The 21,156-nt window shown below is 42.3% G+C and overlaps 1 protein-coding gene across 2 annotated transcripts in view; it reads left to right on the forward strand.

Annotated features, from left to right (window-relative positions):
- The window catches only part of LOC135522378 (mannosyl-oligosaccharide 1,2-alpha-mannosidase IA-like), a 221,143-nt gene that overhangs the window by 154,485 nt on the left and 45,502 nt on the right, over positions 1-21,156 (forward strand). For both annotated transcript variants that reach the window (XM_064948566.1, XM_064948567.1), the window contains exon 4: positions 9,141-9,221. In XM_064948566.1, the coding sequence (XP_064804638.1) occupies positions 9,141-9,221 (81 nt within the window). The remainder of the gene's footprint in view (positions 1-9,140; positions 9,222-21,156) is intronic.

Genomic DNA, 21,156 nt, shown 5'->3' on the forward strand with positions numbered 1-21,156 from the left:
TATACATTGTGTGCAAAAGGCATGAGGAGGTAGGCGAATAATTACAATTTTGCAGATTAACACTGGAGTGATAAATGATCAGATGGTCATGTACAGGTAGAGATACTGGTGTGCAAAAGAGCAGAAAAGTAAATAAATAAAAACAGTATGGGGATGGGGTAGGTGAAAAAGGGTGGGCTATTTACCAATAGACTATGTACAGCTGCAGCGATCGGTTAGCTGCTCAGATAGCACATGTTTGAAGTTGGTGAGGGAGATAAAAGTCTCCAACCTCAGGGATTTTTGCAATTTGTTCCAGTCACAGGCAGCAGAGTACTGGAACGAAAGGCGGCCAAATGAGGTGTTGGCTTTAGGGATGATCAGTGGGATACACCTGCTGGAGCGCGTGCTACGGATGGGTGTTGCCATCGTGACCAGTGAACTGAGATAAGGCGGAGCTTTACCTAGCATGGACTTGTAGATGACCTGGAGCCAGTGGGTCTGGCGACGAATATGTAGCGAGGGCCAGCCGACTAGAGCATACAAGTCGCAGTGGTGGGTGGTATAAGGTGCTTTAGTGACAAAACGGATGGCACTGTGATAAACTGCATCCAGTTTGCTGAGTAGAGTGTTGGAAGCAATTTTGTAGATGACATCGCCGAAGTCGAGGATCGGTAGGATAGTCAGTTTTACTAGGGTAAGTTTGGCAGCGTGAGTGAAGGAGGCTTTGTTGCGGAATAGAAAGCCGACTCTTGATTTGATTTTCGATTGGAGATGTTTGATATGAGTCTGGAAGGAGAGTTTACAGTCTAGCCAGACACCTAGGTACTTATAGATGTCCACATATTCAAGGTCGGAACCATACAGGGTGGTGATGCTCGTCGGGCATGCGGGTGCAGGCAGCGATCGGTTGAAAAGCATGCATTTGGTTTTACTAGCGTTTAAGAGCAGTTGGAGGCCACGGAAGGAGTGTTGTATGGCATTGAAGCTCGTTTGGAGGTTAGATAGCACAGTGTCCAAGGACGGGCCGGAAGTATATAGAATGGTGTCGTCTGCGTAGAGGTGGATCAGGGAATCGCCCGCAGCAAGAGCAACATCATTGATATATACAGAGAAAAGAGTCGGCCCGAGAATTGAACCCTGTGGCACCCCCATAGAGACTGCCAGAGGACCAGACAGCATGCCCTCCGATTTGACACACTGAACTCTGTCTGCAAAGTAATTGGTGAACCAGGCAAGGCAGTCATCCGAAAAACCGAGGCTACTGAGTCTGCCGATAAGAATATGGTGATTGACAGAGTCGAAAGCCTTGGCAAGGTCGATGAAGACGGCTGCACAGTACTGTCTTTTATCGATGGCGGTTATGATATCGTTTAGTACCTTGAGTGTGGCTGAGGTGCACCCGTGACCGGCTCGGAAACCAGATTGCACAGTGGAGAAGGTACGGTGGGATTCGAGATGGTCAGTGACCTGTTTGTTATAATTAAGTCCGATTTGATAGAGCAGTCTGACTGAGCAGCAGCAGGCTCGTAATCATTCATTCACACTGCACTTTTGTGTGTTTTGCCAGCAGCTCTTCACAAGCACAGCTCTGTTTATGACTTCAAGCCTATCAGCCTAATGGCTGGTGTAACCAATGTGAAATGGCTAGCTAGTTAGCTGGGTGTGCGCTAATAGCATTTCAAACGTCACTCGCTCTGACAATTGGAGTAGTTATTCCCCTTGCGCTGCAAGGGCCGCGGCTTTTGTGGAGCGATGGGTAACGCTGCTTCGAGTGTGGATGTGTGCGATGTGTTCCTGGTTCGAGTCTCGGTAGGGGCGAGGAGAGGGACGGAAGCTATACTGTTACACTGGCAATACTACGATAGTGCCTATAAGAACATCCAATAGTAGAAGGTATATGAAATACAAATGGTATAGAGAGAAATAGTCCTATAAATACTACATTAACTACAACCTTAAACCTCTTACCTAGGAATATTGAAGTCTCATGTTAAAAGGAACCACCAACTTTCATATGTTCTCATGTTCTGAGCAAGGAACTGAAGTGTTAGCTTTTTTACATGGCACATATTGCACTTTTACTTTCTTCTCCAACACTTTGTTTTTGCATTATTTAAACCAAATTGAACATGTTTCATTGTTTATTTGAGGCTAAATTGATTTTATTGATGTATTAAGTTAAAATAAGTGTTCATTCAGTATTGTTGTAATTGTCATTATTACAAATACATTTCAAAAATCGTCCGATTAATCGTTATCGGGTTTTCTTTGTCCTCCAATAATTGGTATTGGTATCGGCGTTGAAAAATCATAATCGGTCGACCTCTAGTCCAGAGGTTAGTCATTAAAGCTCCGGTGTCTCGGACAGCCTAATTATGGGCTTGATGCTAAACAAGCTCATAATTACTGTACATTTTCAAAAACAACCCTGGCTTTACATCCTGTTGGTGACAGGAAAGGAAGGAGTTCTGAGGAACTTCTATTCTACAGCAATGGTATTAGCAGAATTACAGCTCCCAGTGTGTGGATGAAAGAGTACCTGAGTGGCACCACCTAATTGGTCCCTTTCATAATCAATCCTTGCTAATTAGTGAAGTTGAGTTAAATCACAGCTCTGTTGGTCTAACACCAACTTTGATTTAGGTGTGATCTACTCCCCTATTGCTTATTTAAATACTAGCTTGTCTGTTCAGCTTCCCACAAAACTCTGAATCTATTTGCTTGGTTTCCGAGTGCTGATTTTGCCACCAGTTTGAATCCTAGAGTCTGGACGTGCAGTGTGTTGTGTACCCAATGGCTCTGATAGCCCCGGATTAGGATTAAATCATACCATTAATGTTATATTTGTGCCTGAGCAGTCCATTGCAGGCCTCGATAACAGTCTCATTTGCCCCCCTGGCACACGAAAGCACAGCGGTAGTGCCAATCAGGCTTATGTCCCAGTCTAATCTTGGCAGAGCGAGTGATCAAAATCTGTGCCATGCTTTGTTGAATGCTCACCAACCGAAAAGCAAGCATCAAACACAGACAACAACATTGTACACTGTATACTGAAGCAGAACAGCAACAAGGCACATCAGCAATGTTTTTTTCATAACCTCCTTTTACGCATGTTGGCACAGCTGTGGGAGATAGCACAATTTTTTTTATGCCAATCTGGTAGCATTGACAACACACACACACACACACAGCACTTACACTACCGTTCAAAAGTTTGGGGTCACTTAGAAATGTCCTTATTTTTTAAAGAAAAGCACATTAAAATAACATAAAATTGATCAGAAATACAGTATAGACATTGTTAATGTTTTAAATGACTATTGTAGCTGGAAACGGATGATTTTGAATGGAATATCTACAAAGGAATACAGAGGCCCATTCTCAGCAACCATCACTCCTGTGTTCCAATGGCACGTTGTGTTAGCTAATCCAAGTTTAGCATTTTACAAGGCTAATTGATCATTGGAATAACCTTTCCTTCTGAAACTTGTCAGTCTATTCTTGTTCTGAGAAATGAAGGCTATTACATGTGAGAAATTGCCAAGAAACTGAAGATCTTGTACAAAGCTGTGTTCTACTCCCTTCACAGAACAGTGCAAACTGGCTCTAACAAGAATAGAAAGAGGAGTGAGAGGCCCTGGTGCACAACTGAGCAAGAGGACAAGTACATTAGAGTGCCTAGTTTGAGAAACAGACACCTCACAAGTCCTCAACAAGTCCTCAGCTTCATTAAATAGTACCCGGAAAACACTAGTCAAGAAAATGTCTCAGTGACCCCAAACTTTTGAAAGGTAGTGTAAGTCCACATTGGATCCATGTTCTGTTGTGTAGCTACATTATTGGTCAGCTGCTTTATGAAATAACCCAATTGCGTTTGGAATGTGCAGCGAGGGACAAAGAGTCAGACCTACTCGACATGACCATATAAATCCAATCCGAGATGGGCTGTTGCGGTGAGTTTTACCGCTTCACCAGCAATCATGAGTCATGACCACAGTAAAATCCTATGGGACCGCTGAGTCACGGTAATCTCTACTTATGCACTGTGGACATGTGTTGGTACGTAGTATCCAACTGGCTCATGACCATCAGGTCCTAATGGCCTGGTACTCAGGGCTCTGTTGACCCTCTAACCACTCTGATATCCATGCAAATGCCATCGAAATCACATCAAACACTTTCCATCAAAACAGTTTGTGCTTTTAAAACTCACCTCACTGTGATTGATCCATTTGAAGGAAGAAGTTCAACAGCAGTTTGAAACTGAATGGAAAACATGGCCATTGTGGATGTTGTTTCAAAGTCGAACACAACAAATGGACAGTGCTTTCTAAAGTGATGATTCATTCAAAACACAAATAGATTACGCATAGGCCTATTATGAGCCCGAACCCCAACAAAAAATGTAATTAAAGTAATGATTGTGCCATTATACAATACATAGCCTACCACATATTACGCTTGGCAGATAAACATTTTTTTTTAAACTATATCTTTGGTGTTTAATTGGTCTACCCTAAATTTAACAAATTCAGAGTTAGCCTACGAATGTGTATTTGATTTTAAATAGCCAAGTAATCGGACATTTTTTATATTAATAGACTGACACATTACCTTCAGCTACAGAATATCTTGCCACTGTGCGTTTCCATCTCCTCCCGTCTCTCCTTCATTCCATTCTCCAGGTGCAGAGAGAGGGGCTGTCAACAGTTACTATCAATGTTCCGGAACAGATTTCACTTGGTTTCCCAAATTAAGCACTGGGTAGCTGCAGGAACAGGGTTGGAGACCTCATGACATACAGAGTTTCTGCTGAATATCACCTGTCACACCGAGAAATAACCAGAGTAGCCTACCTGACATGACATGAGTGAAAACACCGGCAGGAAAGTGTGCCTCCATTCGCTATTTGAGTGAATACGGATTACATATATTTTTTAAATCTTGCCCCTGTTCCTGCCTAATTTATAATGAGCAGTTCTACATCAAAACTAATTTGACATATTAGTAAAGACAAGATTAAATTGAGAATAGTCTGATGGGTGAAAATATGATCACTTCATGAGAAAACAGTGAGTGCTGCCTGAGGCAAGGAACTTTCTCAAATCGTCAATAGCCTATAGTCCCATCATGCATCCCATGTAAACTCAGCCAAAAACGAAACGGCCCTTTTTCAGGAACCTGTCTTTCAAACATAATTCATAATAATACAAATAACTTCACAGATCTTCATTGTAAAGGGTTTAAACACTGTTTCCAATGTTTGTTCAATGAACCATAAACAATTAATGAACTTGCACCTGTGGAACAGTCGTTAAGACACTAGCAGCTTACAGAAGGTAGGCAATTAAGGTCACAGTTATTAAAACTTAGGACACTAAAGAGGCCTTTCTACTGACTCTGAAAAACACCAAAAGAAAGATGCCCAGGGTCCCTGTTCATCTGCGTGAATGTGCATTAGGCATGCTGCAAGGAGGCATGAGGACTGCAAATGTGGCCAGGGCAATAAATTGCAATATCCGTACTGTGAGACACCTAAGACAGAGCTACATGGAGACAGGACGGACAGCTGATCATCCTCGAAGTGGCAGACCACGTGTAACAACATCTGTACAGAATCGGTACATCCGAACATCACACCTGCGGGACAGGTACAGGATGGCAACAACTACTGCCCGAGTTACACCAGGAACGCACAATCCCTCCATCAGTGCTCAGATTGTCCACAATAGGCTAAGAGAGGCTGGACTGAGGGCTTGTAGGCCTGTTGTAAGGCAGGTCCTCACCAGACATCACCGGCAACAATGTCACCTATGGGCACAAACTCACCGTCGCTGGACCAGACAGGACTGGCAAATAGTGCTCTTCACTGACGAGTCGCGGTTTTGTCTCACCAGGGGTGATGGATGGATTTGCGTTTATCGTCAAAGGAATGAGCGTTACGCCGAGGCCTGTACTGTAGAGCGGGATCAATTTGGAGGTGGTGGGTCCGTCATGGTCTGGGGCTGTGTGTCACAGCATCATCGGACTCAGCTTGTTGTCATTGCAGGCAATCTCAACGCTGTGTGTTACAGGCAAGACATTCTCCTCCCTCATGTGGCACCCTTCCTGCAGGCTCATCCTGACATGACCCTGCAGCATGACAATGACCCTAGCCATACTGCTCGTTCTGTGCGTGATTTCCTGCAAGACAGGAATGTCAGTGTTCTGCCAAGGCCAGCGAAGAGTCCGGATCTCAATCCCATTGAGCATGATTTCTAAGGCATTCTAAGGTTTGTATCATTCACAACTAAAGTTGCCTAATCACTCTAGATCTAGAGTATACTGCAGGTCCTGTTTCATGTAACTACTTTTATGCTCAACATAGCCACTTCATACAGTGTGCGCAATCTTGCTCCGGAATGGGAAAAATATCCTTTCTATTTAATTCAGCTAAATTCAATTATATTATTTTTACTATGAATTCATGCAACCTAATCATATAATATAAAATAATGGCACTGGGCTTATAAGCATATCTGGTCTGCTAAATGAACAAGCCTACTGCCAATGGCATGGCACATAGCCAGATAACATACAGTAGGTCAACTTATATTCTGTTCTTCTGAAATACATTTTCTTCATATCATAATGTTTATATTGACCTGCTTAAAATAAATCATGCATGTATTGTGATGGTGTATATTCAGTTGATTTATTAGACTTTTAAAAATGTAGATATTATAAAGGCGCGCCCCTCAGAGGCTTGTATGTGTGGCGGCCTGGAGACGCCAAACGGGTTTATGTTGATTAACGATCAATTACCGTGAGACCGGCAGTCTTTTGCATGACATTAACCGGCTGACCAAATTTGTATGACACAGTCCGATCCCAGACTAATCATTTATTTGAATAGTGCATCTCCTTCTATATACAGTATGTACAGTAGCGGAAGTGGGGGTGCTCTTACAATAGAGCGAGGATCACAAGCAGAAAGGTCTTCTGGGTGGCAGAAACCTAGGCAGTTAGAGCTGGAGTGTTAACTCTGACAGCCCTGTGTTGTCTTCTAATTAGACGCACTGCTGAGCAGAGGGAGGAGAGAAAGGCAGGGAATGATAAACAACAGGCTTGCCTTTATTCCTTCTTTTACCTGAGTTTATTTTCCACTCTGCACAGCACTGGAAAAGTGGAGCAATTAGATATGCACACATTGCTTTTTATTTATTCCTGTGAAAATCCTTCTGGGGAGACTTTGGATTTATTTGTTTTTTATTGTTTCTCCCATGACAATACTGTATGTGTGTGATGCTGAGATTTAATCACACTTCAGTTGAAGTAGTTACCATGGGTTTTAGCGTTGAGCTTCCCCAAGGCGATCTGCTTTGTTTGCAGTGGAGAGTGTGTGGTCTTGGAACGCAGATGCAAGACCTAATAATTCCCTGTGATGCAAATGAACAGTGTTATATTGGGAAATATATGACTGGAAAACATCTGGCAGAACAAATAGCAAATTAAGCACAAAAATGGATTTTAATGAAATGTTTTTGAAAGTCTTGTATAATAATAGAATTTCGTTATCAATGGACCCAATCAGCATCGAAGCCTCTGGAATAAGCCACTCATACTAAATGAACTTTTATGAGATGTTTGAATTTGCTTGTATTTGGTAGCATGAGCCAGATCAGTTGAACCGTAGTCACCGTTACATTCCCCTCATTGTACCTTATGGCTGTCCTTGCCAAAGTGCTGCCATCACTGGTGACAAATGAAAAGTCTGTCCCTAATCACCACCATTTTAGGTCCATTATAGAGCGGCCACTCCTCTACGGGTTGGGTTGGGTCACCATGGCAGAGGATTGGCAGTTTGTCTTACAGAATTAGCCCGGTAGTCATTACCTAATAATTACAAAGTGTAAGACTAGAATTGAACAACTTTGTAGAAGGTCAAACTGTAACACTCATCTCTTGAAAACGTTTTAAAAGTACATGACTTTACTTTGTGAGTTTCTCATACAGTGTGTACAAATGTATAGTGGAAAACGATAGAGTTGGGATGATGCCAGAGAAAGTCGCTCCACATCTTTACTCAGGTTCTAGATTGGATGTAATTACCCTCTCCAGTAGCACCCAATTACACTTTCCTTATCGTGGCTTCTTGAGATGGCAATTTCCTTCTTGAGGGGTCTCCAAGTCAATAAGCACCATCGTCACCTCAACCTCGGGCGAGAATGAGTGTCTGTAATTATAGTGACATACCGCCATCTCATTCAGGGACACGTGTTAGTGCTTAACACCTCTTAACTTCATTCCCATAACATATGGAGCAGTGCGCTGATAAACTCTGTCTGACGTTGGCAAACAGCAAAATCGCTCCAGGAGCTATAATAATAGATTTGACAGAGCACTAATTGCACTCTGAGATGGTGTATTCCGACAGCTTAATCTTAAACCAGTTGCACCATCCTGTCCTGGATAGTTGTGTTGAACCAGACATAACAGGAGATGGAAAAGGAAAGCCTAGCACCGTTTCGCCACTTTCAAATCCTGGAACTCACAACAAAGAGAATAGGAAAGACCGCGATGTGATGAGAAAACACGAAAAAGAGTTAAGAGTGGAGAGTCGTCAATGAACTAGACGGTGTATATTTTCTAAGGCTGCCAGAGGAGAATCGACAGTCTCCCCGTGGTTCGAAACATCCTTAGACATGAGAGTGAGTAAAATGCAGCGAACATTATCACAAGCCTTTGACTCTCTTCCCTGGCTTTATTGAAATATTCCTTTCTAGAGTCTTTATTTAACGTATATAAAATGGAATCTTATAGGGCTATGTATATAACTATGCATAACTCCACTGTTTTCAATGGGCAACACGTTGGCCATTCATTTGTATCACCTTTATCACTGTGAAGAGATCTTCACATATGGATTTCTGACGTGTTTCTTTGGCTCAAAAGCGCAAACATCAAAATGTCATTCATTATTATTGCTCAATTAAATATTTAGGTTTATTAATTATTGATTATGTTTTTAAACTCTATATCGTCACACGGCTGATTGGTTGGTGTTGCCATGCGACTGTTGATAGAAATATGAGTAATTTTGACTAGTCATTTATGAGATTGTGGTTTGTCATGAACGTGGGAATTCCAACTCTGATACCGTGTGATCTCTCTTACAGAACGGCGAGGCTTCTCTCTTCGAGGTGAATATCCGTTACGTCGGTGGGCTGCTCTCTGCATACTACCTGACGGGAGAGGAGGTAAGATTCATCAATGTCTATTTTTCCCCTCCATGCAGGAACAACATGTCTCTTCCTTTATTATTGAGATTTGACCCTGTGGTTTGAATGATGAAGAAGTTGTGTGGAATAATGTTGCAAAGTCATAAAACTCACACACACACACACACACACACACACACACACACACACACACACACACACACACACACACACACACACACACACACACACACACACACACACACACACACACACACACACACACACACACACACACACACACACACACACACACACACACACACACACACAGGGAAACAGGACTTCTCATCACATAGACACAGTGTATAAAACATTACTCAGCTCACAACTCCCACATGCCCTTTTCCCAGCATGACCACATGACTGTCACAGACATACAGTGGCAGGCACACATCTGAACTCACCCACATGTGATCCTCTGCATTACCAATCTATTATTACCAATGTAATATGAACAGAGTGGAGGTCAAGCATGTGATTATAAAATAGCATCTGCCCAAGCATGGTACATGACATGATGCTCTAGGCTGCTCAGATGAAGTGGGGACAATCCATGCTGATGCCAAATTAATGGAAAACAAATCTAGTGACATATGGCTTTAATGGACATTGATTTGGAGGCTGAGTGAGTCAGGGAGAGAAAGCACAGCATTGCTCTTCGGTGGAATGTTCATGAAATATGAATATATGTGGAAATGAACAGCATGTAAAATCAATATTGTCAAATTATATCACCATACAGCCCACATAGCACTAAGCTCAGTTTTGATCTTTGGTGTGGATGCCTGTTGCTTAAGCTTAAATTCATTCACACACAACTGTCATCATTGGTTATACCCATTGCAATTATTAATGGTTTTACTTCTTATAGTAAATTGCTCTTTGAAAGGGCATGCAGTGTAAATGTTCAAATTAATCAAAAGTTGGCACACAAATTGTCTGTTTGCCTAGGAAGCTTTCCTCATATCTTCCTTCATTTCTCTCTCGTGTTTTTGCGATGAGGATAGAATCTGATTAGACGTTGTCAAATGCACTTTAAATTCACCTTGTGAAATGCAAATGTGATCAGATGAGTAAAATTGCTATAGGCAGCCCTTACATCCATCCCTTAAATCCCTTCTCATAGTCTGTCACTCCTCAAGCTACATTAGAGATCACACTGGCATTTGTGTTTGTTTTCTGTGCCATTTCTCGCTGCTGTAAGTTCATATTAGGACATACTGTACAAGGTAACTGCCAATCAGTGGAGGCTCCTCAGAGGAGGACGGGGAGGACCATCCTTCTCAGTGATTTTCAGATGTTGCATTTTTTTTATCATTTAAAAAGTTATCCTTTTTAGATAAAACAACACTAAATATAATCACTACACCAAATAATTGATTAAAACATACTATTTTGCAATGGTCTACAGTAGCCTCAACAGCACTCTGTAGGGTAGCACCATGGTGTAGGACAGCTAACGTCCACCCTCCTCTGGGTACATTGACTTCAATACAAAACCTAGGAGGCTCATGGTTCTCACCCCCTTTCATAGACTTACACAGTAATTATGACAACTTCTGGAGGACATCCTCCACCCTATTACAGCTCTTGCAGCATGAATTGACATGTTGTCCACCCAATCAAAGGATCAGAGAATGAATCTAGTACTGAAAGCATAAGATACAGCTAGCTAGCACTGCAGTGCATAACATGTGTTGAGTAGTTGACTCAAAGAGAGAGAAAGAAAATAGTTGAATAGTTTTTAACAAATACATTTATTCCTAAATGAAAGAGAAGCAAGAGAGCGAGAGAGAGATATTTCATACATTTGTTTTCACTTTCAGTCTCCCCTACTAAGATAGCAAATGCAGCTCGCTGGTTTAGCTATATTAGCTAGCTGGCTATGACCATCCAACACAACACTGGAACTCCTCCAAGTCAAGGTAAATTTGGTTTTACAAATGTATTGCCACCGGGGCCCGCCGGTGTAAGTGCTAAACTACTTACTGACTGTACACTGTAACGTTACTGCATGATTGTAGCAGGTTTACTAACATGTTAGTTCTATTAGCTATGTTGACTATGACAATACTTTTGCTAATATGGTGACAACGATGTAGGCTGCGTGTAGCAGTTATGATATGATTTGGTTTGGAAAGGTTTTTTCGCTTGATCACGTACAGCTGATGTGTTGTGCATTGACGCCCACACGCGACGAAGGGAAAAGATGACAGGAGGAGAGCGCATAGATGCGAGAAGGAATACAACGTGGCTTTTATGAAACTGAACTGTGTTTACTTGTGCTCAGGGGTGTATTCATTCTGACTATACTGTTGAAAAATGTTTCTGAAACGGAACAAAATGGATATAAACATACCTAAATTTGTCGAATAGAAACTCTCGTTTGCAACTGTTGGACTAATGATTACACCCTTTATCAGCTAGATGCATGCAAGAGTGTGCAAGGCGGTATTGAATGTGTCACTGTCTGTCCATGCCTCCTCAAATTTTTCTCTCAACCTGTGTGCACCTACGTTGTAAACGTTCATTCATAGGCTAGGTTATTGCAACCTCATGATGGGCATAGGAACATTTTGAGTATCATGTAATAGCCTAAAGCTATTACTGTTACATTGAACTGGGTGAATGGAATATGAATGACAATCAGCTAATATAATGTAATGGAAATAAGGCCATGCTCATAAAAAAAATCTTAAACATCACTGACGTCCACTGCTGCCAATATAAAGGAAACACCAACATATTGTCTCAATAGGGTTTTGGGCCACCATGAGCCAGAACAGCTTCAACGCATCTTGGCATAGATTCTACAAGTGTCTGGAACTCCATTGGAGGGACGTGACACCATTCTTCCACAAGAAATTCCATCATTTGGTGTTTTGTTGATGGGTGGTGGATTGCACTGTCCCAGGCGCTGCTCCAGAATCTCTCGTAAGTGTTGAGATCTGGTCACTGAGGCAAATGGTTTACATCGTTTTCATGCTCATCAAACCATTCGGTGGTCACTCGAGCCCTGTGGATGGAGGCATTGTTATCCATCGCCATGGTAGCCAAAATAATGGCCTGCCCAGCATTTTTATACATGATGACACTTATTAACTCAGGAAACACACTTGTGTGGAAACAGCTGGGTTCAATATGCTTTGTATCCCTCATTAACTCAAGTGTTTCCATTATTACCTCTACATGCTATGTCTTGTAATATTAAGTCCTAATTTGGACATCATACAGTTGAGTGAAGTACAGAAGTGTGTTCTCCCTCACATTCTTCGTTTGAGGTTGTGTAGTGCTTTTGTGTTACGGTGTGCCATCCCATTACACACTGCCTGGCCCACGACGGGTCTCCCGGAGCGATATTTATTTGATCCGTCCCCAACTGCCACCCCTCTTCTCCTGCTTTTCCCTCCACACATGATAAGAGAGGCAAATTGAGAAGCCAATTTTTCCTGAAAGTTAGCAGGGAACGTAAATCACTTTAGACAGTGAACAGGGGGGATCCGTACAGGTGTGTGTGTGTGTGTGTGTGTGTGTGTGTACCAGGGTTTCCGTTGGCTGGTATAGTATGAAAAGCCAATAAATAAAATTGCCGCCGGCCAATCCCATTGCGAAATAATGTGTTTTAGCATATTCATTGATTGAAATAACAGTAGATGTAGCACGAGAGATGTTGTTGCAGCTCAAACAACTGTTTGTTGCTACTGGAGTGAAACATGTGCTTTAATAAACACCGTCATTGCACAACAATTCTAAAGGCAATTGAGTGTAAAAAAAGAAATTAAATTAAAAAAACAATGGCCACGGTTAAAAAGAGCTACTATTTTTATTTATCAACTGGAAATCGAAGCAGGCTCCCTTTCGCCATTTAAGTGCATAGGCAACTAGGCAGGCTTCAGTACGTCACACGCCACTTTGCAATGGGAAAACAGATACTTCATTGTTTGGAACTTGAACATTTGACTATATATTATGAGGAATCTCTTACCTTGCTTCAAAGTAGCCTAGCCAAAATACAACTAAACGTGCAGGCAATTATTTTATGAAGACTTCCATATACTATTGAAACCAGTAGTTATTGGTTTTCAAATCAACTTTCTTGCATTGTCCATTAGCCAAATGCACAATCCTAATCATATTAGCAATCCCTGCTAGTTGTTGCATGTTTAGATCTTACCTCATTTGCTAATGGATATTTTCATCTCTGTCACATGAAACAGCTCACAATGGCGTTTTCCTGCTTAATTGCATAACGGAAGGAACATTAGCGCATAGCGGCATTGCTGCGTTTATAATTTGAAGAAATACTTGTTTATCAACAATTTATGCTTAACATTCTGATCCGTTGCATGAACCTTATTGCTTTTTAACATTTATTTTTTTTTTTTTAATGTAGCCTAGGCATACTGGTTGTATGAATTTGGAATCTATCGTCCCACAACTGTCCCAGAATCTGTTTGGAAAATGCTATTCTTTCTAGCACAAAATGACATCTAACCAATAGAATAGGGCAACTTTTCTACAATGGGGGATATAGTAGATTGACATAGGCTATTGATTTTGCTGGGCGTTTACTTGTCTTGTTGACTTAGGAAAAGTAAATGTGGGCAGTTATTCTAACATAGGCGCTGTGTGGGTTTGAAGTTTGGGAAAGCTAATATTCATCATAAAAATGCATCTTTACAATAAAGCATTCCATGCATCCTCGCATTTGCAGACTTTAGGTAAGAGAGCCTACTATTCCCAATGTGATGATTCGATTGGATAGTCAAGATTTAGGCTACTCTAAGCCACCATGCGCTGCACTGAATAGCCTTTTTTGAGAACAGTGATCGAGTGCAGTGCATATGACCTTTTACAAACACATTTCCTGCAATTCTCCTACACTTTTTCTCAGTAGAAGAACGGGTCAACTCTCCTCACAATGACAAACAGATATTTAATGTTAGGCGCAGAGATAAATCGTGGTCCATCTTAGAGAAAATGATTGTCCTAAAAAAACAAAAACAAAGTGTCATTGACCCAATGATAAAGACAGTGAATTATGCAAATCAGATGCACTCTTCCAAAATTGAATGCCCTATGCAAAAAATGTTTAATTAAAGAAGCTAATGATCCTCTGTGGCCAAATCATTTCTTTCTGTAGTAGCCTATTTTGAATGATTTTATTTATTTTTATATAGATAGGAGTAAGCTAATAAGGCTATATATTTTGGTAATTTAATTAAATTTACTTCAGGGAAAGATTAGCTTCCCCTATCCTTATGGACGTTCTGCCGATGTATTCTAATGTCTACAAATTGCTCATCAGAATTCGGTAAGAATGAGGCATGCCATTGCATCCAAGTTGGATGTTCCGTTAAGATCATTTGATTTCTGTCATTCTGAGAACCGTGGGTTGAAATCCTAATTATTATTCAACCAGTGCATATGGATCCAGTACATTTCTTAAATGTCCTGGAAATTAAATTGCTGCCGGTCAAATGTCCGCTGCAACATGTTCCTAATGGAAAACCTGGGGTGTACATAAACTCAGCAAAAAAGAAACATCCGCTCACTGTCAACTGCGTTTATTTTCAGCAAACTTAACATGTGTAAATATTTGTATGAACGTAACAAGATACATAAACTGAACAAGTTCCACAGACATGTGACTAACAGAAATTGAATAATGTGTCCCTGAACAAAGGTGGGGTCAAAATCAAAAGTTGTGGTCAGCATCTGGTGTGGCCACCAGCTGCATTAAGTACTGCAGTGCATCTCCTCCTCATGGACTGCACCAGATTTGACAGTTCTTGCTGTGAGGTGTTACTCCAATCTTCCACCAAGGCACCTGCAAGTTCCTGGACATTTCTGTGGGGAATGGCCCCTAGCCCTCACCATTTGATCCAACAGGTCCCAGACGTGCTCAATGGGATTGAGATCCGGGCTCTTCGCTGGCCATGGCAGAACACTGACATTCCTGTCTTGCAGGAAATCACGCACAGAACGAGCAGTATGGCTGGTGGCATTGTCATGCTGGAAGGTCATGTCAGGATGAGCATGCAGGAAGGGTACCACATGAGGGAGGAGGATGTCTTGCCTGTAACACACAACGTTGAGATTGCCTGCAATGACAACAAGCTGAGTCCAATGATGCTGTGACACACCGCCCCAGACCATGCCGGACCCTCCACCTCCAAATCAACCTCCAAACCCGCTCCAGAGTACAGGCCTCGGTGTAATGCTCATTCCTTCGACGATAAACAAATCCGACCATCACCCCTGGGCAAAACTGCGATTCGTCAGTGTAGAGCACTTTTTGCCAGTCCTGTCTGGTCCAGCAACGGTGGGTTTGTGCCCATAGGCAACTTTGTTGCCGGTGATGTCTGGTGAAGACCTGCCTCACAACAGGCCTGCAAGCCCTCAGTCCAGCCTCTCTCAGCCTATTGCAGAGGACGATCAGCTATCCATCCTGTCTCCCTGTAGCGCTGTATTAGGTGTCTCACAGTACAGACATTGCAATGTATTGCCCTGGCCACATCTGCAGTCCTCGTGCCTCCTTGCAGCATGCCTAAGGCACGTTGACGCAGATGAGCAGGGACCCTGTGCATCTTTCTTTTGGTGTTCTTTAGAGTCAGTAGAAAGGCATCTTTAGTGTCCTAAGTTTTCAAAACTGTGACCTTAATTGCCTACCGTCTGTAAGCTGTTAGTGTCTAAACGACCGTTCCAGAGGTGCATGTTCATTAATTGTTTATGGTTCATTGAACAAGCATGGGAAACAGTGTTTAAACCCTTTACAATGAAGATCTGTGAAGTTATCTGGATTTTTACGAATTCTCTTTGAAAGACAGGGCCCTGAAAAAGGGCCGTTACTTTTTTTCCTGAGTTTATTATGGGACAGCAGAGCCAGTTTCACTGGAGGACATTCTGCAGCCCCTGATGGTAAATTGATGTTGGAGAACAATGACGACTCCTTGTGGGATTGAGGTGGAGAAGTGAGAAGTGTTTAGATTAGGCCAGAGTAACACCCTAACCATGAATAGTGCTGTTGGTATGATTGTGTCTGTTGCTGGGCAGATAGAGACCCAAGGGGGCCCTTGGCTTACAGTTAAACCAGCGCCCCAGGTTAAGTACCTTGCATAAAGGGCTCTCTCTGGTCAGCGCTCTAACCACAATGCTGAATCGTTGTTTTCTGTTACATGCTCTGTTTCACTCAGGTTGTTCTGTTCGTATACTGGTGAACACTCTTAGAAAAAAGGTGCAATGTACAACCTTCAAAGATTCTTCAGGCTGTCGCCATAGGAGAACCCTTTGAATAACCTTTTTTTGTTCCAGGTAGAACCCTTTTGGTTCAAGGTAGAACCGTTTTATCCTACAGCGACCTCCCGAAGAAGCCTTGGAGTTTACCGCACACACCTGTCCACGGTATGCAGCTGTAAAGTTTATTGTACTGTTTGTTCAAGTTGTAACCTGCGCAAGGTCACTCGACTAGGGTGAAGTCATCTAAATTCCATTACTTTTGGCCAGCAGATTCTGTAAGTCAGATAACTCTGTACAACTACTCTCCTCTTCATGGACATGTCGATTTCATCTGAAACTCCAAGCTGTTAAATGGGAGGCATCTGTGCATGTGCGCGCATGTGTGTCTGTCTGTATGTGTGTGATAGTATTCTGAATTGCTCTATTCCCATGCACACGTACAGTGCTATTCAAACATTTACTCAATAAAATGTTATTTTTCAAATCATCTTTTTATATTGTCCCATAAAATAAGTCGGTCATACTTTACTTGGATAGTCCAGATTTTTGTATCTGTAGATGGTCATACTGTCAACAAACTATATGTTGCTAAGCAACTGCTTGTTAAGGTTAGGGTTAGAATAAGGGTTAAGGTTAGGGCTAGGATTAGGATTAGGATTAGGTTTAGAATAAGGGTTAGGGTAAGGGTTAAGGTCAGGGCTAGGGTATGAATTAAGTACATGGTTAGGATAAAGGATAAGGTTACGGTTAAAGCTAGGGTTTGGGTTAGTAGATATTTGAAATGTTACTAATATGTTGGCAACTCCACTGCAATTCTCCAGCAACCCACTAGGGGTCTCAACCCCGACTTTGAATACCACTGCTCTAGCAGGAGTAGGCTGTGAACGGGAGGGAGATAATTCAGTTAACCTTGTGTGAAAATTGAGGTGAGCAGAGTGGAGGACAGGCAGGCAGGCAGCAGGAGCAGAGGCAGTGGCAGCCATGAGAGGAAGTGGGGAGGGAAGTACATTCATTTGTTCAGGAGAGCGAGAGTGTGTGAGAGATAGATATTATATAGAGAAAGAGATGAAAAGAGAGCAAGAGATGGAAAGAGAGAGCAAGAGGGAGACAGAGAGAGATAGAAAGGGAGAGGACAGAGGGGAAAGAGCATTCATATGCCCTTGAAGTAGACAGGTGCTGATTAAGAGTCTTCTCCACCTGACCTAGTGTCAGTTTCTTCCCGTGCCAGTCGGGGCTCCACGTCAGTGGTGTCACAGGAGAATAGGTCCCCCAGCCTCCAGTCCTGTGAGTGTCAATGAATTACCACAATTTCAGAAAGTGTCAATGTAGGGGATGGAATTTGTCTGTAGCTAAAGCCTTATTTTGTATATTTTGTTTTACTTTTGCTTCCACACTGAACACATGCTGCACCACGCCGAACACACAAACCACGCCGAAGACACACACCATCACCACAAAGCTGAGAATTCCTCCGTGTTGAATTAGGTTTCTCCTCTTCACTCTGCCTCTCATTCTCAACAATGCTCTTTCTCTTCCGTCCGTCCGTCCGTCCGTCCACCCCCCCCCCCGCGTTTACCCTCTCCACTGTATCTGTCTTACACCCACTGCTATTCATCTTCTCTCTGCTCTCTCTCACCCATCCACTCCATAGAACATATATCACCTTCCTGGAGCTGACCTGGGCGTGCCTGTTCGAACGTGTGCGCGTGTGTGTGCGCGTGTGTGTGTAATATCCTCCAGGTGATTTTCTTTCAGGGAAAGTTGGCGGATCTAATTAATATCAACCGCTGTCGTACAAGGAGTCCTCCTTAAATCCATCAGAATGTGAATACAGGGATCTGTCTGCTCAGACCTGGAGGGAGAGCGAAGGATACACGCTCATGCGAGCTGAGGATAGAGTGAGAGTTTCGACCTCAATCAGACCAATCGCTTCATACTGTACGTTAGCTTGAAAGATACATCATTATGCAGTGACATGACTGGCAGGGTAATGTAGTGTGTTGGGAGGGTCATAGGCTGCATGGTAATGTCTCTGTCGTACAGTATAGTACAATCTTGGCTAGTACAGGGATATCGACCTCAGCCATGACTTGTGGGTGATTGTAGCAGTAGTGTCCATGGCGACATAGCAACTGCTAGACTACAATTTATGTGTCAGATGGCTGGAGTGTGTCCAATGGCGGCTTTCTGAGAGGTCAGACATAAATCATCATTTCATCTCGGCTGTCGTGTATTCGATGGGCACTGACCCGATTCCATTCGCACGTTGACACAGTATCTATAAACGTTCGTGTTTTTCCTCGGAATTTAAGCTGGCATGTTAATGTCCTTGACTCTGTCCCTGTCTCAACATTCCAAACCCGTTGTGTTCAGAGAGTTAGCAGATCCTATGGGGAATAAAAACCCTACTATGTCAACCCATGTTTACTACAGTATTGACAAAAAAAGAAGAGAGAGAGAGAGATCTCTGCCTCTTGCCAATGTAATCAAGGAATCCGGCCGCTCTGCGTCTCGCAATATGTCTTTGTAAATCCCAATCCATTTAGACAAAGCCCTCTAATTCACAATTCTCGGATTACAAAGACTCTTACAGTGGAAGATGGCGTGTGTGTGTGTGTGTGTGTGTGTGCCTGTGTTTGTGTGTGTACGTGTACAAATTCTGTGCATGTGTGTCTTTTTTTTTTTGCTCAGCAGCTTAAAAGTCTAAAAAGACATTTCATTTCCTGCAGATGAAAGTGGATCATCATAATCACACAGTAACCTGCTGTGCTCTGTATCTGGGCTGTGGGCTTAGCAGTAGAAGAAAGCTCTCGATTCTACTGCTCCAAACCTTCCTTCCACTGTGTGTATATGTACAAACATGTAATCCCATTCGTGGGACTTCTTACGAGCTACAACATTATAGAGTAAGAAAGCATTGGACCAAGAAGCTTACAGTATTGTAATATAACTACGACATGTATTGTAATATAACTACGACATGTATTATGTATTTCATGTCCGAATGCATTATTACAGCATGCATTTTATGTATGCTGAATCATGTATAGACTAATAGCTCAGCTTGATACAATAAACCTCTTCCCGTTCCACTTTCCAGAATAATTCTGTCAATCATCAATACTGACACACTATTGGGGAAGAGCGTAAAAGAGGTTGAGCTGCCATTGATGCTAAGAATTTAATTGGACAATTTGATGTGAGAAGAAAGAGAATTCATACAAAGAAGGACCTTGGGCCTTTTCTCTTCCTCTTTTCCCCTTTGATATTTAACAGCCCCCATCATTTATTTGCCTCCCTTTATTTTGGACAACCTTTTATTCCTCTCTTTCAATTAGTATTTTTGCAGTTCTTAGTGGTCTCAAACACTTTGGCACTGCTCAGGGTTAAAGGACAGTGGGATTTAGCAGGGGCAGGGTTGTAGTCATTAGGCACCAAATGGAGGAAAACGGACTGGAGCAGGGAAGGACTACTTGACATAAGAAACACTCATTTTCATTTTCCGTTGCAAAACGTTATGATGCTTCTTGCTACAGTGTGCCCTATTGAATACAACCCAGGTGTTCACCCATGCCCAAATGCAACCCAACCCCTATTGAGGAGAGTCTGATGAATCCTGTTTCCTTGTTTTTACAAGTCACAACTTGATACCAGCAAACAAAATGGAATCTTTCAGATCATTAGGCTGCCTTTAATGATGCTGAGCTTTGAGGAATCCAGGCCTCTTTTCTTCTGACTCTGCCCACATAACAGCCTGGCATCCCACTTTCAAAGCATCATTAGTTGAATAGTCCCCTCACGCACATGCACACACACACACACACACACACGCGCGCGCGCGCGCAATGGCCGTGTCTGAATACATACTTAAACTACATACTACGTTCTCATCGCCGCAGTATGCAGTATGCCATGGCCGCAACACAGTAGCGGCTCCTGACTGACTGAGTAGGTGGGGCGGGGGCCGAGTGCGGGTGGATTTTCCCTTATTCAACAGACATGCATTGTATTAACCAGCCTGATAATAGCTCATTTCCAATTTGATGAATTTCTCTATACTCTGAATAGAATTGGAATGGAGTTATAGGCCTCCTCAGGCTGGTTATAGGCAGGCTATCACATTCAACCTATACTGTAGCCATATAGCATCTATCCTATTAAATAAAAAATGACTTAAGATGGATAAAGTAACATTTGTTTCCTTTGGAACATATTTATTAGCGAAACCAAAGTGCTGTAACATTTATACATTCAATCAAATAGCCGAGTACACAACCAAAACTTTTCAAATGTTCAAATCAACAAGCTATCACACAGAACAGCGTGGGCAGTCGGGTTCATCGCAAATTCAGAACCCCCGGACAGCAACATAATAAACTGAAGCACTGATCTGTGGGAACGAGGTCATAATGACTGCAAACGCAAACATTCAAGAATGAAATAGTTAGCCTACACCACTAAAACAATCCATACGCTCTGCTCAAATCAAAAGCCTGAGTAGCATGACATATAAAATGTGGCTACATCTCGAGTCCCCAGTCTAAACACATACAGAAATGAAAATGTGGTTTAGTATTTAGTTTAGAAGCTCTGACCAAGGCCAAGAGAACAAGAAACCCTTTTCAATGAGAAATCCAAAATATTCAAAACGACCTACTACTTAAGACACAAG

The sequence above is a fragment of the Oncorhynchus masou genome, chromosome 30 (genome assembly GCF_036934945.1).
Source record: "Oncorhynchus masou masou isolate Uvic2021 chromosome 30, UVic_Omas_1.1, whole genome shotgun sequence".
In the NCBI taxonomy this organism is placed as follows: Eukaryota; Metazoa; Chordata; class Actinopteri; order Salmoniformes; family Salmonidae; genus Oncorhynchus; species Oncorhynchus masou.